The sequence below is a fragment of the Lissotriton vulgaris genome, chromosome 10 (genome assembly GCF_964263255.1).
Source record: "Lissotriton vulgaris chromosome 10, aLisVul1.2, whole genome shotgun sequence".
Lineage (NCBI taxonomy): Eukaryota > Metazoa > Chordata > Amphibia > Caudata > Salamandridae > Lissotriton > Lissotriton vulgaris.
Window position 1 is genome coordinate 14,910,499 of NC_141698.1, and position 27,997 is coordinate 14,938,495.

Genomic DNA, 27,997 nt, shown 5'->3' on the forward strand with positions numbered 1-27,997 from the left:
ACTCGGTGTTTATTGTATATTGTATTTTATTGTATAAGTGTTTTGCCGAAACTGCTAGGAGAATTATGTACCAGATTATTATATATAGCAAGACTGATATACCCGCTATATTCTAAATGTACCCATTATACATTGTATATTTGATATAACTGTATATAGCTATTCCCGCTATATTCCAAATGTAACCCATGTAACTGTGAAGCGCTCGGATACCCAAGGGTCACGTTTGCGCTATATAAAAATCTATAAATAAAAATAAATACAAATAAAATACTGCATGCATGAGCACTGCAACATGTGTGTGTGTGTCCGGTGGCACCACACGGAAGGAGGGATGGAGAACAGACACCGATAACTCACCAACACTGCATCTCTTTGTGTGCTTCCCCGTCAGGCACACTAACAACCACAAAGAACCAAGAGGGAGATTTAGAAACGATAATCTGGTGTCTCATTTTCGCCATGCGCGTGTATTAAAGTACATATTAAGATCGGAGAATGCTAATGTAACAGTTTTTTGATTCAAAATCCTGAGCTCTCCTTTCTAAATCTGTGTTTGTGTAGAGCACTTGGGCAAGGCTTGGGACCGATAAGGGATACACCTTGTAGAGCACTGAAGAAAGCTGGCCCTCGTGGTGGGCCTTGAGTGAGGCCGGGGACTCCGCCAAGCTTACCTGGGCCTTTGTGCCTCACACGGTGCTAAAGGGGTGTTTAATGGTCAGTGGCGCAGAGGAAAGTGTCATTATAAAGAAACCTGTGCCAAGGCGGTGTCTCCAGTGACCATAAAGCACTGCAGAGTCTTAGGGCCACGCTGGCAAGTGCCCATAATTAAATACTACCATCAATGGAAATGCAAAGGTGATGGCTGGACTGCATGCAGAAGTCTCATCCATGGGTCGCCCGAGTTGCATTCCAGTGTACCATTTGTTTGCTCTTTATTCCACTTAAACCAGGGACCGACCATATGCAAATCTGTTGTGGTCCTTCTGCTGTAGGACCAGCCCAGCTCACACTGAAGGGTCATTGGAGGCATCAGCTTGGTGAAGGGTGGGCAGTTCATTGGCTGGTGTGGGTACCCACGGGTAAGGTAGGATTATCAATGGTACGTGTGCAGCTCAACCTCCCTGTGCTTTTAAACTTCTCTCTAACATTGCTTCTGTTCTCCACCTGCAGGCCCCAACCCTCTCGAATCGAAGATGCACTGCCCCTCCTCCAGGAAGTGCCTTATATTCCAGGCCCCCCCTCTACGCCCCCCACTCCTGTGGTGCCTGAAACGGGATTGTTGGGTTCTGATGATGAGGAGCAGGAAGACCCAAGTGACTACTGCGTAGGTATGAACGAAGGAGGGATCCTCGAGGGGGAGAAGGGGGGGGGGGGGGGGGGGCATGGCCAGGATATGATTGCAAACTTGACAGATTTACTTCATGCTCAACAACAGCTGTGGAAGGCCGCCACGCTGATGACTCGGCTGCCTCCCTTCCCAATAAGTAATTATAAGCTCTGATCTCAGAGCGCTCTGCTAGAAACATTGCGACCTCGCTCTCCTGAGACCTGCTTACCGTATCCGCCGCTCTGGGATCAGGCATTGATTTGTCCACGGCTTAGGAATGGGATGGAGCTGGACTGCTCTTTTTAGAAGTTGATGTGGTGTCTTTCTAGCCTTCAAGAGGAGAATGACCTCATGCTTTGGTGGTATTTCTGTGGTAGTCATGTGTACATTCTGATTCTCCCACTTCCAAAAACACTACACCAAGCTCTGAAGTTTTCGAAATGTTTATTGGAGGAGTAAACATTTGTATGGGTAATGAAATCATGGTAGATGATGTTGAACAAGCTTTGACATAGTAAAGCATAAAAATATTTAAAAACTTGCCGGAAAATTGTAAAATAATTGGAATATATTTTAAGTTGTGAAGCAGTGATGTGCAGTGTGAGAATATGGTTTCTCCTCTCGTCCAGATGTGCTCTAGGAAGGCTTCCCAGCAGCTGACTGGACTCTTTACATCTCTTCCCTAGCAGAGCCCCTCCACACACAGAACCAATCTCCGCGACTCCGAGCTGGTGGTCCAGTCCAAGGCCTCCTCACACAGTGAGAGCAGGAGGGACTTGCGATGACTGAGGCTTGAGATCCCTCTTTCGTTTGAATTTTGCCCATAGTTCAGACTTTGCGTTCTTACCCTTGACCTGGCACTTTGCACTGCTCCCTGGAGTCAGTGTGTAGAAAGCAGCTAACATTCTGGTTTCTTTTCTCCCTCATCTAGAAAGAAGCCAGTGAATACGCATGGGCTCATCAGTGTGGGGTGTTTCCCTCAGTGCTCAGAGAAGATTGTGCAGAAGGCAGATAACGAGTGCATGGGTACTCCGTGTGGGAGCATTTGTTCTCACTGAGTGAGAAGTGTGGCTCACTGACTAGAGCAGCAGACCCTGAGGCAGAGGTCTGGCCCGGGACCAGGGTTAAATTCCCGACGCGGCAGGGTCTTGGGCTCAATGTCCGCAGACTCGATAATTCTCGCCTCGGTGCCTACTCTAATCATGGGTCCCACTCTGCAACTCTGGGCAATAGCTTGCTTAATCTCCACAACGGCCCCGAAAGCGCTAGGATGCCTTGCCTCACCTTGGAGGGGCCCAGTAAGGGGCATCACACAAGGAAAGCCAGGAAGGGTTCCACAGCGGTATACAGCGCCAAGATACCTTCTAGGTGATAGTGCGCTTTTCAAGTATACTCACATTTACATTTACATTTAGGGAGGAATACACCTCAGATTTGTAAGAAAAATGAGCAGAGTAGACAGTAGGTGACGCACAAGTCTTTGGTAATGGGGAATCCGTAAAGGAGATCTTCTAAAGGCAACAAGCCGGCCCATTGGAATAAAAAAAAACCTCTAAAGTACGAGCTTCTTTTTTTTCTTTAATTACCCTTTGTGGAATGCTGTTTGTGGATAAGGGGAGGCATGATGTATGTGCTCTTTTTCCCCTCAAGGACACTGTGTTCAAGGTAGCAAAGAAGTTTAGGGAATTGACAATCATTGGGTCTGTAATTCCATGCAACAGTGTTTGTAGGGGAACGCATGTCTAATTGGACATTTTTGTCTCCTTGAGTAAAGCCATTCTCAAGTGTATTTTAATTGAACTCTTTCCTGCTCCTTCGAATTTCATGGAATGTAAACGACAAGGCCTGTTCTCTCCTTTGCTCCAAAGAAAACAAGATCTCGCACATCTGAGGGCTTATCTTTTGTTCCTTTGTGTCTTCTCTGCTCTTCTCTGCTATAGGTATCCAAAGTTGTTGTTACTCTGGCTCGATGCTGGCGTATTCTTCGATTTTGCAGTCTCTTGACATTGGCAACCTCCCCATTAATCAAGCTGTCTCTTTTTGTCTCAACATCCAGCCTGCACCGCGGTACGTCTAACATCTGGTGCTCTTCCCTCCTTTTGCAGAGTTATCTCATCTACAGTCTTAGGACCTGATTGGGATGTAATGGAACTTGTAATACAGCAGATGGGATATCGATCACATCCCATCCGCCAGCATCGTAATCAGGCCCTTAGTCTCACACCGCGCCAGCAAAGGAGAAGTCAATACCAAAGCTCCATTTCCAGAAAAGATCAAGAATAAAAAAGACCTCTGAGCATCATCATAAGGGACCGGCTCAGAAACGATTAAGGAAAGGTCACCACTGGATTGAAGGCTTGCTAAAGTATGATCGAGGAGAGCAACTGGCAGAGATGATCTTCAAGGCGACTGCCAAAGGAGAGTCCGAGAGAAGACCTCTCCATGTGTGTGCCTGTCCTAGTTCAAGCAGTGCTGGAAGGAGTATAGTACTGTCTCTGAATTCACAGAACAGGCTTAGATCTCCCTGAAGTTGGTTTGGCCTTGGTAACCACATCTTTCAAAGATGTGATAGGCTTTTTGCCTAAATCCCTTGATTTGGAGGTCGACTTGGCCTCCCTCCAGTGTCATGGCGTCAGTATCTGTATACCAGTGACATTTGGTTGGTGCTTTCCTACGGGGCTGACATAAAACACCCATTTCTACCCTAGATTAAAGTGCATCTTGAAAGATTATAAAGTAAGCCTTTAAGATCATAACGGCATCCCCATTGGTACCAGATACTGGTTCAATAGCACTATTGAAAATGTTGCACTCTATGCAACGTGACCCCTGAATTTGTTTGCCTTTATGCTTGCTCTGGTACTCTGTGTCTTTTACCCATGCTTACCAGTGGTAACCAGCCTGTGCTTGTGCTCCACCTTGTAAAATTGGTATACTCCTGATTGGCATATTTAACTTACTTATACATCCCTAGTATATGGTACAAGGAGGTACCCAGTGACTTTAAGTTGAATGTCACTATGGGACTGCAGCATCTATTCTGCCATCCAACTCAGTGACAATGTAAACAGGACTGCTACCAGTAGCCTGGCTGTGCAGGATTTAACTGTAAATTAAAGTGCCCCTTTTTGACAGACCAAAAACCTTTTAAGTATTTATAAGTCTACCCTAAGTAAGCCTTAATTCCCATTAAGGCATTGTGCGTGGTATTTAAAAGTAGGACATGTAAAGGCTTATGTTAAACATGTCCTTACAGTGACTAGCACTTTAAAGCTATTTTCACTGCAGCAGGGCTGGCTGTTCCATAGGAAACATTGGGATATATCATTAAGTTTAATAATTGTTATCTCCACTCAGTCCACAGCTACAAATTTCATTTTTGGAGTTTTTGAAATATTTACTATAAGCCCAATTCACAGATGAAGACTGATTTGTAATACATATTTTGGAAAGATGACTTTTTAAAAGTCGCCTTTGTCTGGCTGTAGTCCTAAGAAGCAAAATTTGCATTTTGCTCTCTCCCTTCTGCCAGCCAATAATTAGCATATCAGTGGGTGTGAATAAGATGCTTCCCGGACAGGGACGAAAGGTCTTGTGTGTGGGAAAGTGGTGTTCTGCCCTTGAAAGGATAGCATTGAGTAGCTCCGAAGAGGCCTACCCTGTCACAAAAAGAAGTAGCTAACACACAGGCCTACACCCTTCTATTGACTCCTTAGTCAGACCAGGCTCCATCACAGGGGGCCTCTTGTTGACATCACAGTGTCCGATCCTGTTGAAGGATCAAGACCTGCTTTACAGACCTGCAGAGTATTTTCCAATGACATTTGGGACGCACTTCAAAGGAGAGAAACAGAATGGCAAAACAATTTGTGTATCCACTGTTCGGTTGCTAAAAGCTCAGCTTTGTCCTACAAGACTTCTGTCTCTGAGTTTTTGGGGGTACAGGGACCGCCTAAACTTGATTTTAGTGCTAGGTGTGGGAGGACAGTAGGATTACCATAGTACACACCACACACACACCATCAGGAACCAAATTTAGTGCTGCAAATGACTTCGGCCAACTTGAAAAGGCCTTAATTGGGTAGGGTTACTCCCAGGAACCTTTACCCCATTGATTAGGACATCCTCGGGGGTAATTCCCGTCCACTGGCTCGTGGCGGATATACATGTGGCATCTCCAGGTACCCACTTCAAACCACTCCTGGACTTGTGGAACATCAGTAGAGAACTGAACCTGCTGTCTGAAACCTGAGAAGAGCCTAGAAGACTGGATCTGCTTTCCTTCTTGTACACAGGACAAATAAGTGGACTACAAAGGTTATGGGATCAACCTCCTGTTCAATCTACATCAACCTACAAGAGGCTTTTTCCTGCAACTGGCGAGCTGACGAGTGGCAATGGACCTGGGCTGGACCCTCCTGTTTGCCTAGCCTGCCACCCTGTGAATCTCTAAAGGCCTCCCCTGATCCCTGAGGGGCTTTAGAGGTGTACTCCTGAGGTGGATTAAATCTTCAAGCACTAAAGTCAGAAGGTAAAACCTTTGACCAGGACAGAACTGGTTAGTGTATTCGACCCACGGTCTATCGTGTTCAATGTCAAATTGTGCCTAAGTTCTGTGCTACCACAACCATTGAGATGATGTGGCCTAACTTGTAGGGTGGTCAACCTCCAAGATGTGGAACTGGCTTTGAGTCTCGGCAGGGACACTCAGCATCCTGTGATTCTGGGCAAATCATTTAATCTCCCCGTGCCCAACAAAAAAATGAATGTCTCTGTAACGCAACTGGTGCTCATGTAAAGCGCTCTGATATCTTCGGCTCGAGTTTGTTCTATATAAAACTCAAAAACAAAAAATTTGACGATCGTTGGCACATTGTGCTCTTGCCACTATTTATACTTAAAATTTAGAAAATTTCCTTTTATTGGATGTTAGTTTTTTTGTTAGATTTTACATAGTTTTTCTAGTTTGTTTGGGGATTCTTTTTGTTTTTTTGTTTTTAGTGCCGCATAAATACTTTACACGTTGCTTTTAGGTTTAGCCCATCTGGTCTTTGCCAGGATACCAGAGAGTGAAGCTCCGGTTCATTAAGTGACTTTAGTGTGTCACCATGACAAGGGCTGTGTTTATTTCTTGAGGTGGGTATGCACCCCTCAACTAATTAGCCAGTTTCTTACTAGCTCCACTTTTTCCACTTAAGATACAAAAACACAAACTAATAAGAATGACGCAAAGCCGCGAAAACAAAAGAGGAGTGTGTCCCTTTCAGGACATTTACAGTTTTAAAAAAAAACCTGAAACCGGTGCATAATATTCTGTGTATGTAGAAGATGCTCTTGCTGGTAAAACATTGTAATGGTAAGTGAGAAATGCTCCCTTCCAAATACTTTAGATTTGTTGCTCATAGAATGACTTTCCTGTGCAAGTTCATGGAGTTGCTAGAAGGGATACTTGTTTGTTGAGGGGTTTTGTCTCACAGTAGATGTTTTGGGCGATTGTGCTGCATCACCCAGGTTTCTATGTTAAATTACTTAAGTCCTGTAAGTGCTTTTGCCGTTGTACATATCGTACGTTCTTTTCTCATCCAGGTGGGTACTACCCTGTGAAGATTGGTGACCTCTTCAATGGAAGATACCACGTGGTGCGGAAACTTGGGTGGGGCCACTTCTCCACTGTGTGGCTGTGTTGGGATATCCAGTAAGTACCGCCTGATTCCTGCTCTGTAGATTCCCTTTTGTTTATCTGTTTTCTTACTACTGCGCTTCCCTTCCTGGTTTGTGCTTATTCCTTCTCCCCTGTCCCTATTTATTCAATGAGTTTGTATGTTTAAGGATGGCTGTAGCTGGGCACGTCCCATGTTGGACCTTGGCTAGCCTTTGGGAAGGTTGTGTCTAGTTGCATGTCTTTGAATGCTGTCGGGGCACTTTAATATTGTCCTGTGTCTCCGTATTTATGCATTTATGCTTGAGCGTGTGTTCATTGGTCTTCAGATTTCTCTGAGCTGGTGTGTGGATCTTCAGTCCTTTGTATGTTTTTGTCTTCACATGTACCATTAAGCTGGAGTTACTCTTTCGGTCAATGTTTAGGTGTCCCGGGTTCTTTCTACAAGATGTTCTCCAGGGGTCACTGAAGGCTGGCCTAACCCCGACCTCTCGTATCTGTTGTTTGTTTTCCAGGAGGAAGCGGTTTGTGGCCCTGAAGGTGGTGAAGAGTGCCGTTCACTATACCGAGACGGCCATCGATGAGATCAAGCTTCTGAAATGTGTGAGTCCCGCGTGTGCCTGGGCGTGCATTGGGCCCTTTGCACCAGTTCATCATTTGCGAGGTGTAGATGCTTGTGGTTACAGACCTCCCATTCAGACTCTCTTCTCATGTGCTACTTACAAGAGCTCTGGGGTTATGAAGGAAGTCTCTGTTGTTTAGTTGTAAATTCGATTTGTTTACAAGAGATTCTGCACAGATAGTTAACCTTAGAAAGTTTCCATCCACCTTTGTGGGCATCAGATTAAGTTACCTTAAAATGAGCTGATCTCTCAGAAGCATTTTTTCTCTTTTCTTTAACAGTTCCTGAATTAAGAAAATAATTAACTTCTGTATTCACTGTCTGTCGCAGCCTTTACCAGGCATTGTGACTTGAGCGAATGATTTTCTGCCGTAACCTCATCACGGTTTTCAATGTTTTCTTCCTCTTCGCAGGTGCGGGACAGCGATCCCAGCGACCCAAAGAGAGAGACAATCGTGCAGCTGATCGACGACTTCAAAATCTCTGGAGTGAACGGAGTTCATATCCTTTCTATTTCTAAACTCTTATTTAAAAGTCCTATTTGTGCTCATTCAGAAGTATATGCATGTATCTTTCACTTCCTTTATAAACTAAGGTCTTTCAAAAGGTAGGAGAAGGGGAACCCTGGCTTGTAGAATGTGTTCATTCGCAAAACCTTACTGCAAAACCTTGTCAATCGAATCCTTCCGAAATGTGAAGTGGCCCATAGTGAAAAGAGATTCTTTAAGCTCTTCCCTAATAAAATGGCAAATCTCCCCTGTACCTGGCTTCAGATAGCAGTGCGATTCCAGCTGGTATTCTCAGTTTCAGACATCACTCGAGATTGTATTTTCAGTTTCCTCCGATGCTAGCTGTTCTGGCACATTTGTGCAGCAAAGTTTTCATTTTTTGTTCATTTCCATTAAATATTATCCCTGCTTGTAGTTTGTGGGGCCGCCAGTTTGTTGTCTTGAATGATACAATGGAATCGTCATCCTTGAGAGTGGACTACCTTTGTAATGTCCTTAATTTCTCTGTTGCAAATGATGCCCTCATCCTCAGCGCCTTTAACACTACACGGAGATATATTCCCGCAACCAGGCAGAGATGTTGCCTTGCTTGGTGTAGATATGTGTTGCTTGTGAAGATATTTGTGTTGCCTAGTATAGGTGCTATGTTTCTAGTGTACTTACTTGTGTTGCCTACTAGTGTTTCCTAGTGTACATATTTGTATTGCCTAGTCTAGAAATGTCTTGCCTATTGTAGATATTTGTCTTGCCTAGTGTACATGTTTGTGTTGCTTAATGTACATATTTGTATTGCCTGGTGTACATATTTGTGTTGCTTACTAGTGTACATACTTGTGTTGCTTACTAGTGTACATACTTGTGTTGCTTACTAGTGTACATACTTGTGGTGCTTACTAGTGTACATACATGTGTTGCTTACTAGTGTATATTCATGTGTTGCTTACTAGTGTACATACTTGTGGTGCTTACTAGTGTACGTACTTGTGTTCCTTTATAGTGTACATACTTGTGTTGCTTACTATTGTACATTCATGTGTTGCTTACTAGTGTACATACTTGTGTTGCTTACTAGTGTACATACTTGTGTTGCTTACTAGTGCACATACTTGTGTTGCTTACTAGTGTACATACATGTGTTGCTTACTAGTGTACATTCATGTGTTGCTTACTAGTGTATATATTTGTGTTGCTTACTAGTGTACATTCATGTGTTGCTTACTAGTGTACATACTTGTGTTGCTTACTAGTGCACATACTTGTGTTGCTTACTAGTGTACATACATGTGTTGCTTACTAGTGTACATACATGTGTTGCTTACTAGTGTACATTCATGTGTTGCTTACTAGTGTATATATTTGTGTTGCTTACTAGTGTACGTACTTGTGTTGCTTACTAGTGCACATACTTGTGTTGCTTACTAGTGTACATACATGTGTTGCTTACTAGTGTACATTCATGTGTTGCTTACTAGTGTATATATTTGTGTTGCTTACTAGTGTACATACTTGTGTTGCTTACTAGTGCACATACTTGTGTTGCTTACTAGTGTACATACATGTGTTGCTTACTAGTGTACATACATGTGTTGCTTACTAGTGTACATACATGTGTTGCTTACTAGTGTATATATTTGTGTTGCTTACTAGTGTACATACTTGTGTTGCTTACTAGTGTACATACATGTGTTGCTTACTAGTGTACATACATGTGTTGCTTACTAGTGTACATACATGTGTTGCTTACTAGTGTATATATTTGTGTTGCTTACTAGTGTACATACTTGTGTTGCTTACTAGTGCACATACATGTGTTGCTTACTAGTGTACATTCATGTGTTGCTTACTAGTGTATATATTTGTGTTGCTTACTAGTGCACATACTTGTGTTGCTTACTAGTGTACATACATGTGTTGCTTACTAGTGTACATACATGTGTTGCTTACTAGTGTACATACATGTGTTGCTTACTAGTGTATATATTTGTGTTGCTTACTAGTGTACATACTTGTGTTGCTTACTAGTGTACATACATGTGTTGCTTACTAGTGTACATACATGTGTTGCTTACTAGTGTACATACATGTGTTGCTTACTAGTGTATATATTTGTGTTGCTTACTAGTGTACATACTTGTGTTGCTTACTAGTGCACATACTTGTGTACATACATGTGTTCCTTACTAGTGTACATTCATGTGTTGCTTACTAGTGTACATACTTGTGTTGCTTACTAGTGCACATACTTGTGTTGCTTACTAGTGTACATACTTGTGTTGCTTACTAGTGCACATACTTGTGTACATACTTGTGTTGCTTACTAGTGTACATACATGTGTTGCTTACTAGTGTACATACATGTGTTGCTTACTAGTGTACATACATGTGTTGCTTACTAGGGTATATATTTGTGTTGCTTACTACTGCATATATTTGTGTTGCTTACTAGTGTACATACTTGTTTTGTCTAGTACACAGATTTGGTTATGGAGGAAATGTCCTGGGCATGGATGACCCTTTTCAAAGTCAAGCTTCACCACCTCTGAGCCATCCACCCCCTTTTCATAAGGCTTAGTTCTGGCAGATCTGTCTCCTGGCCAATAAATTCTAGTGCCCTGTATGTGACTCAAACCCTCGTGGGTCCAGAAGCAGAGATACCTCATTGTGATGGGCAGTAAGCAAGCTGTCGTCTGATGTTGAGCTCTAGAAGCCCATCTCTCTACCTCTAGACTAGAGAAGTGTCGGGCACAAGCTCCACACCTCTTCGGAGGACTCTGCCTTGAACCTTGATCACTCTGTCTTAGAACCACAGTCATTTAAGAAGATGATGGGAGTACACCTATTAGCCCCAGTTCTTTTTAGATTGAGCCTAGGCAGTGCTTTTGCTGTCTCTTCGAGACATATTGCATACACTTTGTGGTCTTACACCCTGCCCATTGCCTTTTTTATTTGTTACTTCAATTGTCTTTTAAAAAGGCTTGCTTGCTATTGGTTAATCCTTGCTCCTCCCCCCTCATTTTTAGGTCTCATAGAGAGACCTTTTGCCGTCCATCCACAAAGCTGACTTTTTACGATCCGGATTTTGACGAGTGCATGTGCTCTCGTGCACAAGCTTGCCCGAGCCTTCTGCCTGCCTCCTGCCTTGAAGGCAATCTGCTTCTCCGCCCCCCTGGCAGCCAAACGCTCTTCAAAGGGTTTGCTCCACGCCCCCCGCCTGCACCACTCTCCATACTTCTCTTCCCACGGCCGTCCTTTCTGCCCGCCTCGCACACCACATCAAAGCGTCCAGATCACATCCTGTCCAGCCTGTGCCTACCCTTAACCCTGCCCCCACCACCTCTCGATATTGCTGCTTGTTTTTCGTGCGTTCTTTCTATGTTCTGTTTTATCTCTGTCTTTGACGACCTTTTTTCCTCTCCTCCATCTTTTATTCTTTCTTCTCATCCACCTTCTTCTCTTTTCACTGTTTCCTGCATTGTCCGCCCATATTTGCTCCTATTACCCGTTCTCTACTTCTGTTCTTTTTCTTGTCCGCTCTCTCCATATACAGAATTCATTATTCTCTTATTGTCTCGGTTGTTCCTTCTGCAGTCTTTCCTTATCTCAACCCATCTTTCGTTGCTTTAAAGTTCCTCCCCGTTTCATGCTCCGTCTGCTCCGAAGTATAGCGCCGCGAGGGGAAGCAGTGTGCTCTATTTCAGTGTATACAGTACACTCACTCTTACCCTCTTTCCCTGGCTCCCTCACCCCTCCTCAACTCCCCGGAACCCCACCCCCCCACCTCCCGCTCTGCTGTAATTACTGCTCTGATGAGCTCCGTGCCCCTCCAGAACACACAGCGAGAGCCGCCTCCGGCTCTCGTTAACACCCCTCGGTGAGATAGACAGGAGCCGAGGATGCAGCACAGACTCAAGGGCAGGGACAGGGGAGAGTGCACTCAGCTGGAGTCAGACGAGCTGCACCACCCCACAGCGGGGGGCTCCTATTTCAGCATCCACAGACCGCCCAGCCATCACCATCCACAGACCGCCCAGCCGTCACCATCCACAGACCCTCCCAGCTATCACCATCCACAGACCCTCCCAGCAATCACCATCCGCAGACCGCCCAGCCATCACCATCCACAGACCTCCCAGCCATCACCATCCACAGACCTCCCAGCCATCACCATCCACAGACCTCCCAGCAATCACCATCCACAGACCGCCCCAGCCATCACCATCCACAGACCTCCCAGCCATCACCATCCACAGACCTCCCAGCAATCACCATCCACATACCTCCCAGCAATCACCATCCACAGACCTCCCAGCAATCGCCATCCACAGACCGCCCTAGCCATCACCATCCACAGACCCTCCCAGCCATCACCATCCACAGACCCTCCCAGCCATCACCATCCACAGACCCTCCCAGCCATCACCATCCACAGACCTCCCAGCAATCACCATCCACAGGCCTCCCAGCAATCACCATCCACAGACCTCCCAGCAATCACCATCCACAGTCCTCCCAGCAATCACCATCCACAGACCGCCCTAGCCATCACCATCCACAGACCCTCCCAGCCATCACCATCCACAGACCCTCCCAGCCATCACCATCCACAGACCCTCCCAGCCATCACCATCCACAGACCCTCCCAGCCATCACCATCCACAGACCTCCCAGCCATCACCATCCACAGACCTCCCAGCCATCACCATCCACAGACCGCCCCAGCCATCACCATCCACAGACCCTCCCAGCCCGCCCCAGCCATCACCATCCACAGACCCTCCCAGCCATCACCATCCACAGACCCTCCCAGCCATCACCATCCACAGACCCTCCCAGCCATCACCATCCACAGACCCTCCCAGCCATCACCATCCACAGACCTCCCAGCATTCACCATCCACAGACCTCCCAGCATTCACCATCCACAGACCCTCCCAGCTATCGTACCCCTCTACGGGGTACAGCGTGCTGCGACCTACGGAGACGTGGGAGCACTTGTTAGACTATGTGTGGTGTTGGTGAGGGGGTATTTTGAATAAATGTGAGTGTATTGTGGGGTTTGGGAAATAGTGATAGTTAAAAAGAACCTGGCTCGTGGGGTGACTAAAAATTATTTAATAAGCCCCCGGGCTGGTGCTGTTAAAAATGAAGGTGGGAGGTCACTACGCTGACAATGTGCGTTACCTCCTTTTTGTGTGCGTCGACATGTTTCGGTGCCAGAAGCACCTTCTTCAGGACGGGGTGCACAAATCCCCACCTTACTCACGTTTCTCTAACTAATACCAGAATTTTCTAATAAAAGTGAGGAAAAATTACAGTGCAGGTAAAAGTAATGTACCTAGCAAAAAAAGACGTTGTCTATAGATCAACCTGTAAAGGAAAGAAGACAAAAAAATTTTTTCTGGTGGTCTCTCTCTCCATATCCATAGGTAAAATGTCCAGTGGTTACAGGTGACATACTATAGCTGTATTCCAGTGCTTATAGTGGGATAAAAATATTTTACAAAAAACTCACTGACACACAACATAGAGCACACACAGGATCTGGTGTGCTAACTAGCACCTGTTTGAGAAAGAAAGGCATATTCAGGTCTTGGTTTAACTTACATTCATGTAGTGGTGGCAGTGCTCACAATCATCAGACCTTTCTACTCACGATTTCTACGAGGAAATACCTCCCGATCGATCCCTACGTGGCTTCGGTGATAATGCCAGAAGGAATTTTGAAACCGGGAAAAGGTATAAAACCCCGGTTTCTTTCTCAGACAGGTGCTATTTAGCACACCAGATCCTGACGTTTTGGCTCATGAGGTTTATCTACAACTCCAAAACAGTATGTTGTAAATATGTAATGGCATGAAATTTACATTTTTCCTCCTCACTTTACAGGGATATAACACAAACTTTGTCCTTTCCCTCTTTACCAACAATAGTGTTACGACCAGGAAATGATTTGAAAACATCTGATCAAAAATTTCCTCATTAAGTGTGTGTGCTCTATGTTGTGTGTCAGTGAGTCTAGTGTGTTTTTTGTAAAATATTACACCACACATAGTCTAACAAGTGCTCCCACGTCTCCGTAGGTCGCAACACGCCGTACCCCGTAGAGGGGTACGATGACCCAGATGATGAAGCATGACACCAAGGGGCCTGTTGGTGTGTGAGGGGACCTAAAAACATAAAGGTGTTCCCCACTGTGGATGAGACACCCTTAATCTCAAGGAGTGGATTCTAACTGTTTATTTAAATATGCCCAGGGAGAATGAATCCATTCTGATTTCTCTCTCTCCCCCCTCTGATTGTTAATTTTCCTCCCAGCTATCACCATCCACAGACCTCCCAGCCATCACCATTCACAGACCTCCCAGCCATCACCATCCACAGACCGCCCCAGCCATCACCATCCACAGACCCTCCCAGCCATCACCATCCACAGACCCTCCCAGCCATCACCATCCACAGACCGCCCCAGCCATCACCATCCACAGACCGCCCCAGCCATCACCATCCACAGACCTCCCAGCAATCACCATCCACAGACCGCCCCAGCCATCACCATCCACAGACGGCCCCAGCCATCACCATCCACATACCTCCCAGCAATCACCATCCACAGACCCTCCCAGCCAGGTCTGCTGCACCGCCATCCACAGTACTCTAGACCACCAGCCCCTACAATGCCATCCACAGACCCACTCACAGCCAGGAAGACTGGACCACCATCCACATGCCCCCCCTTTATTTTTAGTAGTGGCCCTGGGGAACGGGGCCCCACGGCCTAAGAAGTCTCGGGGGGAGGGCCACATGGCCCCCGTCCCCTCTAAAAACATAGGGCCTGTTCTAGCTACAGGAAGCTTCATCGGGCCTACTGGCCTCTACATTTTTGTTAGGTCTCGCAGAGAGACCTATTGCCGCCCATCTACAAAGCTGACTTTTACGATCCGGATTTGTAGAAGTGCACGTGCTCGTGACCGCGCTTCTATCCCCCTGCCTTGCTCTTCAAAGGCTCCCCTTACCGTGACTCGCATTTCTGCCCAGCCATCTGTTCCACAGCCTTACTCGGATTTCTCCTCCCCCTCCCCAGCCAGCTTCCCCCAGGCCGTGTTCCCTCCCACTTTTCCTCCGCAGTCAAACACGCAAACACGTCTCGGCAGGGACACTCACCATCCTGTGATTCTTGGCAAATCACGCAATCTCTGCCTTTCACTCGTGGAAACACGCACACCAAACTCAAACAGCCCACAGACTCTCTCTCCCACCCCCCACACTCCCAGTCTCTCTTCCATTCACGCACGGCAACACGCACACCATAGCTTCTCTCTCATTCATCTGCACGTTCTCCCACCCCCCCCCCCCCCCCCCCAGACTCTCTCCCATTCACGCACGGCAACACGCCCACCATAGCTTCTCTCTCATTCATCTGCTCAAACACGCAAACACGTCTCGGCAGGGACACTCACCATCCCGTGATTCTTGGCAAATCACGCAATCTCCCTGTGCCTAGAAATGAATGTGTCCCTCTGTAATACAACTGCCTGGTGCTTATGAAAGTCCTCTGATATATTCGGGTCGAGCTCTTCCTGCCTTTCACTCGCGGAAACACGCACACCAAACTCAAACAGCCCACAGACTCTCTCTCCCACCCCCCACACTCCCAGTCTCTCTTCCATTCACGCATGGCAACACGCACACCATAGCTTCTCTCTCATTCATCTGCACGTTCTCCCCCCCCTCCCAGACACTCAACGCCATAGCTCCACTCAACGCCATAGCTCCACTCAACGCCACAGCACCACTCAACACCACCGCATCACTCAACGCCACCGCATCACTCAACAAAACAGCAACACTTAATGCCACAGCATCACTCCGCAACACTGAAGGCCACATCATCACTGAGCACCACTGAAGGCCACAGCATCACTCAGCACCACTAAAGGCCACAGCATCACCCAACACCACTGAAAACCACAGCATCACTCAGCAACACAGAAGGCCACAGCATCACTGAACGCCACAGCATCACTCTTTGCAACCAATCAACAACAACTGGTTCTAAGATGTTCTCTCAATGTTTTAAGCTTTATTAGAAATGTTACAAAATAATGGTAATATTTCACTTATGTTCTTGGATTTTCCTCACAGTTAAATACACTGAACATAATCTTCCCATAAGTTATTTACAAAACTTTAAGCTATTGCCACTAAACATTACAATAACTTTTATTTAAGTATTAATTATTACTAAAAATAAAAGCCATTGTTATTTATAATATTGATACTTCAAAGTCATGTAAATACAAAACATATTGCATTAGAATGCCATAGGTGTCACGTTTGCAAAAGTTAAAAATATTGGCATTGTAAATAACAAAGCTAATAATTTCGCTACTTTCAATACAGACACATAAATAAAATATTTGTCATTTGCAATACCAATACCTCAAACTTTCCTAATGCGAGACCTATTGCATTACAAATGCTTGTTGTGCTTTGTTTCCTCCCAAGGAGAACTGCCTAATTACTGGTATCTTTGCACTTTGAGGCTTATGTGTTTGTTTTTGGGGGCAATTTATTTTCCTTTATTTCCTGCTTGTGTTGATGCAAGCTTATTTATTATTTTGTTCCTCGTGCTTTTGTAGCAATTGAACGGCACCGTGCTTCCCCTTATGTTTTTGTGGCAGCTAAAAAACATGTTTCTCCTTTATATTTGAATATTTATTTACTTCGGCAATTGAGCAAGCTAGCGAGTGTGCATGTTTCAAAGCTTTTACCCCACCTTCTCCTTCCCGTCAATGCTTGCTCCATCCATAAATCATTCCCTCCCCATCACTGCTTTAAACCCCCTTTTGTCTTTGATGTCTTGTGATTTGTTGTCATCAGTGTTTCGAACTAACTAGCCCCGGGATCTGTTCCGAGTCTCTGCACAGACACGTTCAGAGTCGGGGCGGTGTGAAGTTTTTCAGCCTCACTCGGCCTGCATCTCCAGACCCAGCTGTGAGCACCGGAAGATCCTAACAGTGCATATTTCCAAGAGAGTGGACAGCACTGCACAGGCGTCCCAGATGCGTGTTCACAGCGCTGGCACAACTGCTTTATAACAACGTGCACGTCCTTCAGCAGATGGTGCCCTCTCGTGGAGCGGTGAATCCCAGGGGCATGGACCACATACAACTTGTAACTGCATCATATTCCCGGGGCATCCCTGTGCACATTAATTTTACTGGGTGAGCGATGCCAGGGTGCGGGCAGACCCAGAATGCCTCTCCAGTGCTATTCCTGAGGTGCCAGGTTGTACCCTGGCACTTGGTGCCAAGGCGCGGACCTCCAGTTCTGGCGTATGCTGCTTACCCGACACTGTGTTGCGTAAGTACGGCTGCTTTTATTATTCAGGTTGTTCATTCACAGGAATGTGGCCCAGAAGTCCCTCTGGATAGGGTGAATAAATAAAAATCGTAAATCATACGTTCTTATATAGCGCCTTTCACCGTAAGGTATCAAGGCGCTTGCTTTGGGAACCTGTCCTGGCCTTTCCCTGCGAGATTACCCCTACTGGGCATCCCCAAGGTGAAAACCAGGCATACCCCCATTTGGTCTCTGATTGGTTACATTCCAAGTTGGGTAGGGGCAGAGGCTTGGTACATCTGCATCGCGTTTCCAAGCTCGGAGCTCTCACGTAGGAGGCTCTAAATGTCGCCTTCAACTTGTCATCATTTATTGTATCCTTGTCTGAAAAATGACACACCTACTAAGTTCTTGCTTTTGTAGATTTTTCAATTTCAAACCATTCATTGTTTTACCAAAATTAAGAATGTGGTAATATTTATTCAATGCTTTTATTCCCGTATGACTTATGCTGGTAGCTGGTTCCTCAGACATCTGCTCACCAGCAACCTTTCCTGGAGTGTGGAATCGGCATTTGTATACGCTTCTCGGCAGACACCGTAAGCATGCAATGCTGCTCATTTGATTGACGTTGTTCATGTTCCTAGAGAGGGTTGTGTTTACTTGTCGGCAAGAAACAACTGCTGGTGGCAGCGACGGGTCACATGCTTTTTAGGAATCACACTTGGGTCACTGTAGAACACATATAAGAAGCACAAATGTATTTATTTTCTTAAAGGAGTACAGCTGTAAGATAACTCAATGGGTAAATGCATCTGTTGCTTAAATCAGCAAGCAACCTACAAGACATTGCTTTAAATATGGCAGATCCAGCAGTATTTTCACCCTTGTAGGTCAATGCTATAAGGGTTAGGCTCACTATTTACAGCAAGCATTGGCAAAGCCATTATGTCTTACTTATGCGTGAACTAGTTTCTTTGTCAGTGCCTTTTCTGATTTCAAGGATGCTTCCCAGTGTCTCTCCCGATGCTGTAAAGTCCTGCAAAAGCAATTGCCAAAGGCAATATGTCCCAAAGACGAGACCTATTTGCTTTGCCAATGCTTGTTTCTGTATGTGTCCCTCTTCGGCTGCTTACACCCAAGTAAAGTATTGAACAGGTAGAGGCAAGAAGAAAAGTTAGATTGCAAGGACTTTAAGGAGGTACGGCCTCCACTTCAGGAGACTCTTAGCTCCTTTTTAGGGTCGAGCCTGCGAGAACATGCGCTAATGCGTGAGTCTCGCTCGCAAGAAACTGTTGTTCACAAAAGGACTTTGAGCCCAACCTGTGCTTACCGTTTGTTGGCTTGTGTGGCACTCCTCTTTACAACTTCGAAATTTGTCGAGGCTGGCCTAATATCATTACTGTTCCTCTCTTTGGAGCAGAGACCAAGCACTGATAGATTCAACCTAATCTGTGCCAATCTGCAGCTCCTTACATCACTGAGGTACTGTTTTGTTCTGTTAAACTTTTAGTGCCCTGTTAACAGAAGGGGTATGACTTGCAAAAAAGCATGCCCAGCAGGACAAACAGAATTGCAAAGATTTATTTTCTATAGTTCACTTTCTTTTATTTTGCCAATTCTTCTTTTCTCACTTTGCACTCTTGTTTTCTTTTGTTTCGGCTCATGGTCAAAAGATAAGGATTATCTTATTGCAAAGCAACATTTTTTCTTTCTTAAGTGTAATTCCTAAAAAGATGCTTTAACACTTGCAGTGTTCCCCAATCAACACCATGCCAATTCCGCACACCTCACCAGACACCCCATTCAATCCAATGCACCCCAGGCCAATCCAGTCCACCTCACCCCAATCCAATCCACCACACCACACTCCACTCCTCCCAACCCAACCTACCCATCTCCAATCCAAAACAATCTGTCTCACTCCAATTGTCTGCACTCCAATCAGCTGCACTCCAATCAAAAACAATCTGCCCCACTTCAGTTCAAAACTATCTGCAACTCTCCAATACAAAACAATCTGCCCCTCTCCAATCCAAAGCAATGTGTTCCTCTCCAATCTAAGTATTGTAAGTTGGGTTTGTGAGGAGCACTCCTTTTTAAACCTTATTTAAATTATAATCAAATGGTGCCGCGATTATTAAGGATAGTCACTCCTCGTGGTAAATATAAAGTTATGATGGGTTGTGGTGCCCACCTAATCGCGCACTGTTCACTTGGTGCTCCGCACCTTATATTTTTAGGTTTTCATGTATACACTGTAAACCAACTCTTTTTCATGTATCAACAATTTAACATTTATCATATTTTTTCATTGTCAACATTTCATATGGTTATTCATTATATTCATAACGACATGTGTTTGAACTCAGTCTTTGATTTATATCACATAAATTCCAATTCCTTTCAACATAGTTCAAAAAATCATATCAACAATTTTCACGATGGAGCCCAATGTATTTTGGCACCATTGTGGCGCCTTCATCAGGGGCAGTTCTGAAAAAGTAAAAATACATGGTTTAAGTGTCGAATCTTGCAATTTGATTGGGGGTTCATTGCTGTTTTTAGCATATGGGTTCGCATACCTGAGTATATCTGTTATGTGACGTGTATGTTCGAGGATCCACCTCTATCGACACAAGTCTGTCAAAAAGAAACACAAACTCTGCTTTAGCCCGCTTATACCTTTATAGCTACAACCTCAATGGTCTCTCATAGAGTAGCTACATACCTCGTGATCTTTGCCGTTGCACTCTGTAACAACAAATGTAAACAACCTTGAATCCTGCTATACTCTCCAAGAGTCACTGAGTCAATCAAAAAAGTCAAAAAAATCACCACTCCGTACCTTATCTTCTCTTTAACTGGCGTCTAAAGAACCGAAATAAAAAAATGATAAGTTGCCATCGAGCTAACGGCTAGTTTGGTTATATACGCTATGGCTCAGAATGATGCCAATGATGCTCATACCTTTGAATCCAACTTTCTCTCCTTTAACAATCACCATCCCGCAAATACTTTCGTGTCTCCTCCGCTGTGGGTTCACTAGTTATATGAACTCCGCGAACTCCGTGAAAGTTGCGTAGTTGGAAAGTAAAGCTAAACAAGCATTGGAAATGCAATAGGTCTCGCACCATTAGAGTTAGTGCTTTTAGAATTGTTTATGGGGTTTTTTTGTAAATGTTTAGCATTTTTGTTTCCTGTAGCCAATGCTAAAGTATTACAAATAAAAAAAGCCATAAACATTTCTAAAAGCTCTAAATGAAATGGTCTGAGAACTATTGCACTGTGTGAGGGTGAGGGTGAGGGTGAGTGAGGGTGAGGGGTTGAGGGTGAGTGAGAGTGAGGGTGAGTGAGGGTGAGAGGTTGAGGGTGAGGTGTTGAGGGTGAGTGAGGGTGAGGGTGAGTGAGGTGTTGAGGGTGAGTGAGGTGTTGAGGGTGAGTGAGGTGTTGAGGGTGAGTGAGGGTGAGGGTGAGTGAGGGTGAGGGGTTTTGGGTGAGTGAGGGTGAGGGGGAGTAGTTGAGGCTGAGTGAGGGTGAGTGAGAGTGAGGGTGAGTGAGGGGTTGAGGGTGAGGGGTTGAGGGTGAGTGAGTGAGGGTGAGGGGTTGAGTGAGGGTGAGGGGTTGAGGGTGAGTGAGGATGAGTGAGAGTGAGGGTGAGTGAGGGGTTGAGGGTGAGGGGTTGAGGGTGAGTGAGGGTTTGAGGGTGAGGGGTTGAGGGTGAGTGAGGGGGAGGGGTCGAGGGGGAGGGGTTGAGGGTGAGTGAGGGTGAGTGAGTGAGGGTGAGGGGTTGAGGGTGAGTGAGGGTGAGGGGTTGAGGGTGGGTGAGTGAGGGTAAGGGTTTGAGGGTGAGGGGTTGAGGGTGAGTGAGTGAGGGTGAGGGGTTGAGGGTGAGTGAGGGTGAGGGGTTGAGGGTGAGTGAGGTTGAGGGTGGTTGAGTGAGGATGAGTGAGAGTGAGGGTGAGTGAGGGGTTGAGGGTGAGTGAGTGAGGGTGAGGGGTTGAGGGTGAGTGAGGGTGAGTGAGGCTGAGGGGTTGAGGGTGAGTGAGGGTGAGTGAGGGTGAGTGAGGGGTTGAGGGTGAGGGGTTGAGGGTGAGTGAGGGTGAGGGGTTGAGGGTGAGGCTGAGGGGTTGAGGGTGAGTGAGAGTGAGTGTTGTGAGAGAGGGGTGATGAGGCCTGGTTGTTGTGAGAGAGGGGTGATGAGTCCTGGTTGTTTTGAGGTACAGCTGATAAGGCCTGGTTGTTGTGAAGTATCTGACTTTCTTGTGAAGACAAGTGCGTCATAAGCTTAAACGAGAGCCTTGCATTCTCTGTTCCCGATCCTTGCACCCATGCATGGCTCGGGTCTCAGGGCAGCTACCAGGAGTTCTAACAGCTCTCATCAGGTTTCTACAGCTAGTTCCCCGGTTTTGTGGGCTGGGCATGAATAGTGGGCAAGAAACAGCTAATTATAGAAGGGCCGCTTTTGAATGAATTAATTAATAAACCTTTACACCGCAGATATTCAAAGGTCAAGCCACTGATGAGTTGTGATGTTTTGTTTTGTAAGAGGTGTTAAGCTGACTTGCAGGCGCCGGAGAGAATTCACACGGCAATTTGCCCGCCTCCGTTTCAGTTGCAGCCTGTTTATGAGCTCAGCAGCAAGGTTTTGGTTGGTTAATCACAGGAACCCTCAAGAGGTGTAGAATTAAATGTTAAACCTGAGGTAGGATGGGGCCTTCCCACGGCTGCATTTATCCACAGTCCGGCTTCCAGGAAGAGGTGAGGTGAGTGGCACACGTCTGTCTCGTACCCGGGGAGATGCAGCTTTTCCTGGGTTGGTGAGCCTGCGGGGGCTCTCGTAAGTCAGGCTGCCCTGTTTGCCTCTGGAGAAAGACAAGCCCTAGCTCGTCTGCAGCGAAAGTGGGGGTGCTGGCTTGTGGCCATGACAGACGGTACACTGAAAGGCAGAGTGGAGGGCGGCCTCTGAATTCCAGCATGCCCTGACGTGTCGGCGGGGACAGAAGTGTATGCAGCCCCTCCTCCCCCCACGCTCAAGGCTGGCAGCCTGAAGGAAGAGACAGCTGGAGCGGTGGGTTATGTGAGGCATCTTTCACTCGAGTGTGCCGGGTCAGAGGCCTACCTCTAGGGTCAGTGAGCAGAGCCTTGTGTAATGTGTGCACCTGCAAACAAACCAGGACAAGCACAAGCGCTAATACACACAGCCCTGTACACACAACGAGTAACGGCTTGAGGAGGTGAGGGAAGGGCTAAAGGCAACAATGTCACCGGGTGAAAAAAAAGTGAAAGAGAAAGCAGGGTAACCTGACCCAGGAGGGGGGAGGAGGGAGGAGAAATGCGTCTCGGCCGGAGCAGGGGGCGGAGCAGGGAGAGCGGGCTTAGAAATGTACTTCACACGGCCGGCCGGTCGTGAAACTGAAAGCATGGCCGGCCGGCCGTGAAAGCCTTTTGATGCCGCAGGGGGTGGAGCGGCACCAGCTGGGAGAGTAGGCAAGGCAGGCGGCTGGGGGCATGTGCACGCGCGTTTAAGCTCAATGCGCATGCGCATTGAGCTTAAATTTCTCGTGCACTGCAAGGAATCGCCACGATTCCTTGCAAGTTGGATAAAGAGTGGATAAGCCACCATAGTCTCGCTTGCTCGATGCGCATGCGCATCGACAGGCGAGACCTAAAAACGGACTATACGTATTCTTCACGATCAAAAGCGATTCAAAACTGACGCCATCTTCTAATGGTAAAATGACCCCTCACACGAACGACCATTAACGTTGCCTAATCAATATCCCGGAAACGTGAAATGATAATAAATGTTCATGTTGTCACTCCGTGTGTGTTTGTGCAACTACGGCGTCTGTACGGGTGCCTACCTACTCCACTCCGACTATGAGTGATGTTTAGCGAATGTGTTCGGCCATGTTAGTGTTTTTTTGCGCCAGCATCAAATTAGTTTGGTGATTTCTTACCGCTTTTTTTAGACCAGAATACAAAAAAGACCTTGGTTAATACATTTTTTACAGATGATTATGTACATTGTAATTTAGCAGTTCTATTCAAAAGTTCTTATACATTTATGTCCATATTGTGCGTGTATCTGGATTCAGTATATTAATTAGACTTGTTAACTAAAGGTAGCAAGCTAAATCATATTTTTCATTAAGGCCTATGGGGACCATAGTGTTAAGGTATTTAATCCAAAACAACTCTCGTTGTAGCAATTTCTGATGGTTGTTAATCCCTGGCTTTATATGCACTTGTTCTAGGACTAGGAATCTGAGCTGCGAGATACTATGTGTCTCTTGCCTCCAGTGTTGTACTAACGGTGAGGTTAAATTTTCATTGCGAATCCGGCTTTTATGTTCTGTGATTCTGACTTTTACTTTCCTCTCCGTTTTGCCGATGTACATTTTACCACGCGGGCATTTGATGCCGTACACAACGTTCTGTGCATTACAGTCACTGGTATGTTTTAATTGTATCTGTTTTCCTGAGGTTGGATGCGTACAAACATTGCCAGTTATCACGTTGTTACAATTTGTACAGTTGAGGCACCGAATTGTTCCTTTGTATGTTGCTATTGGTGGTGGTTGGTGCTTGCGTTTTAATTTCTCTTTCAAGTTTAATCCTCTGGTGTATGCATGTAGTGGAGGTTCTTTGAATAATCCATTGAAATCCAGCTCCATGGCCAATAGTTCCCATCTTCTGTTAATGATATTTTTGATCTTGTTTGATTGGGTTGTGTATTTGGTTACAAATACAATCCTGTCTTTTTGAGTCCTTTTACGGGGTTTTAGTAGTTCTGCCCTATTCATTAGTGCAACCTTCTGTACTTGCTCCTGTAATGTTTCTACTGGATAACCTCTATCCTCATATTTTTGTACTTGTTTTGCCAAGGTGTTTTCACATGTCAGTGTGTTTGAACAAATGCGTTTGATCCGGATGAACTGTGATAGTGGTAGGTTTCTGATTAGACTCCTCGGGTGAAAGCTCGTATAGCTAAGTGCATTGTTCCGATCTGTCGGTTTGGTGTAGAGTTCAGTTTCGAATCCGCTATCTGTTTTAGTGATCCTTACATCCAAGAAATCAATGACATCCTTGTTTATCTTGTGTGTAAATTGAATTCTTTCATCCACTCGATTGATTCTCATGATCACCTGCTCCAATAATTCCTCAGTGTCATCCCATATTAAAAAAATATTGTCGATAAATCGACAATATAATTTCACATGTGGCCATTCATTTAAGTTCATTAAGTTCTGTGCCTCGAATTGGGCCATGAATGTATTCGCGTAGGCTGGGGCCCCAGCAAAGCCCATATCAAACAAGATCAAAAATATCATTAACAGAAGATGGGAACTATTGGCCATGGAGCTGGATTTCAATGGATTATTCAAAGAACCTCCACTACATGCATACACCAGAGGATTAAACTTGAAAGAGAAATTAAAACGCAAGCACCAACCACCACCAATAGCAACATACAAAGGAACAATTTGGTGCCTCAACTGTACAAATTGTAACAACGTGATAACTGGCAATGTTTGTACGCATCCAACCTCAGGAAAACAGATACAATTAAAACATACCAGTGACTGTAATGCACAGAACGTTGTGTACGGCATCAAATGCCCGTGTGGTAAAATGTACATCGGCAAAACGGAGAGGAAAGTAAAAGTCAGAATCACAGAACATAAAAGCCGGATTCGCAATGAAAATTTAACCTCACCGTTAGTACAACACTGGAGGCAAGAGACACATAGTATCTCGCAGCTCAGATTCCTAGTCCTAGAACAAGTGCATATAAAGCCAGGGATTAACAACCATCAGAAATTGCTACAACGAGAGTTGTTTTGGATTAAATACCTTAACACCATGGTCCCTATAGGCCTTAATGACAAATATGATTTAGCTTGCTACCTTTAGTTAACAAGTCTAATTAATATACTGAATCCAGATACACGCACAATATGGACATAAATGTATAAGCACTTTTGAATAGAACTGCTAAATTACAATGTACATAATCATCTGTAAAAAATGTATTAACCAAGGTCTTTTTTGTATTCTGGTCTAAAAAAAGCGGTAAGAAATCACCAAACTAATTTGATGCTGGCGCAAAAAAACACTCTAACATGGCCGAACACATTCGCTAAACATCACTCATAGTCGGAGTGGAGTAGGTAGGCACCCGTGCAGACGCCGTAGTTGCACAAACACACACGGAGTGACAACATGAACATTTATTATCATTTCACGTTTCCGGGATATTGATTAGGCAACGTTAATGGTAGTTCGTGTGAGGGGTAATTTTACCATTAGAAGATGGCGTCAGTTTTGAATCGCTTTTGATCGTGAAGAATACGTATAGTCCGTTTTTTAGCTTTACTTTCCAACTACGCAGCTTTCACGGAGTTCGCGGAGTTCATATAACTAGTGAACCCACAGCGGAGGAGACACGAAAGTATTTGCGGGATGGTGATTGTTCAAGGAGAGAAAGTTGGATTCAAAGGTATGAGCATCATTGGCATAATTCTGAGCCATAGCGTATATAACCAAACTAGCCGTTAGCAACTTATTTTTTTATTTCGGTTCTTTAGACGCCAGTTAAAGAGAAGATAAGGTACGGAGTGGTGATTTTTTTGACTTTTTTGATTGACTCAGTGACTCTTGGAGAGTATAGCAGGATTCAAGGTTGTTTACATTTGTTGTTACAGAGTGCAACGGCAAAGATCACGAGGTATGTAGCTACTCTATGAGAGACCATTGAGGTTGTAGCTATAAAGGCATAAGCGGGCTAAAGCAGAGTTTGTGTTTCTTTTTGACAGACTTGTGTCGATAGAGGCGGATCCTCGAACATACATGTCACATAACAGATATACTCAGGTATGCAAACCCATATGCTAAAAACAGCAGTGAACCCCCAATCAAATTGCAAGATTCGACACTTACACCATGTATTTTTACTTTTTCAGAACTGCCCCTGATGAAGGCGCCACAATGGTGCCGAAATGCATTGGGCTCCATCGTGAAAATTGTTGATATGATTTTTTTAACTATGTTGAAAGGAATTGGAATTTATGTAATATAAATCAAAGACTGAGTTCAAACACATGTCGTTATGAATATAATGAATAACCATATGAAATGTTGACAATGAAAAAATATGATAAATGTTAAATTGTTGATACATGAAAAAGAGTTGGTTTACAGTGTATACATAAAAACCTAAAAATATAAGGTGCGGAGCACCAAGTGAGCAGTGCGCGATTAGGTGGGCACCACAACCCATCATAACTTTATATTTACCACGAGGAGTGACTATCCTTAATAATCGCGGCACCAGTTGATTATAATTTAAATAAGGTTTAAAAAGGAGTGCTCCTCACAAACCCAACTTACAATACTTACATAACCGTCGATCTGTTGAGGAGGCACCCAACAATCAAAGCAAGATGCAGTTTGAAACAATAACAGCCATAACGGACAACAGGGCCAATACAATGGCCTACACCAATGAACAGGCAGACCAAATCTATTCGCTAATAAAAGAAGTGAGAAACATGGATGCACATGGGGGTTCCATAAGTCAACAACTCAAACAGTTGGAATATTTAACTCGACGCCAAGTTAATCAGAGGATGCACGCTTCAACGTTAATTCAATACCACAGAGCCAAACGTATTCCCAGAAGATTACGATTATCCATAAAACCGATGCTATTCCGTTTTAATCTCAATTCTAAATTCATGGACAAGTGGTATAGCATATTGAATAAATGCTCATTAGACTTAATACTGCTGATTATTGAAGAGCTAACTAAAACGATACGAGATCTAGAGGATGAGATTTATACCCTGAAAACGGAATTGGAAGCAAGAATGGAAGTTGATACCTGGAAGATGAGTTTGGAGGGCATCAATATGAAATTGGAAAAATATGAGAAGGAATTGCCGAGATGCCCATGGGCCTTCGTTTCGCGCTTTACAAATGATAAAAAAAAAAAAAAAAAAAAAAAATTGCAAGAAGGAAAGTTGCGCAAATACAAACGCGATACAATAGACTATAAGCTCAATGAAGTTTATACATGGGCTGATATCTATGCCCGACGACAGTTCGTTCCAAAAAAAGCAACACCGACTACACATTCATCAGAAGAAAGTCTAGTTACGGACAAGGAAACATCGATAAGAAGAGGACCAATAAGAGCAACAGAGTCAGGAGAAGTACTGTCCACTGACAGTAGTCAGCAAGCGACAACAAGCAGAGACACGGCTTTTTTGTCACAGGAACAGGATCAAGGCCAACCTCCAACACCGCAAATACAAACACCAGCAGCAAGCGGAAAACAAGGCGAGGAAGTGGCAGGCAAAGCACTAAGGAGCAGTCGGACAGTAGTCTAATAATTAACATTTCCTCTATAACACTGTCACAACAACAAACTAAGACTTTAAATAAAGGTCTCTCCTTTGTACCAACCACGATAACCAACGAATTGGAAACCGAAGGTGCCTTCTTCAAGTTCATGAGAACGCTAAGAC

The 27,997-nt window shown here is 45.0% G+C and overlaps 1 protein-coding gene across 2 annotated transcripts in view; it reads left to right on the plus strand.

The window, feature by feature from the left end:
* Positions 1-27,997, plus strand: part of SRPK3 (SRSF protein kinase 3) — a 120,349-nt gene that overhangs the window by 28,572 nt on the left and 63,780 nt on the right. The window contains exons 3-6 of one of the 2 annotated variants that reach the window (XM_086940229.1): positions 1,174-1,331; positions 6,917-7,025; positions 7,505-7,592; positions 8,025-8,112. In XM_086940229.1, coding sequence (XP_086796355.1) covers positions 1,174-1,331; positions 6,917-7,025; positions 7,505-7,592; positions 8,025-8,112 — 443 coding nt within the window. The remainder of the gene's footprint in view (positions 1-1,173; positions 1,332-6,916; positions 7,026-7,504; positions 7,593-8,024; positions 8,113-27,997) is intronic. The other variant, XM_086940228.1, reaches the window with a different exon arrangement.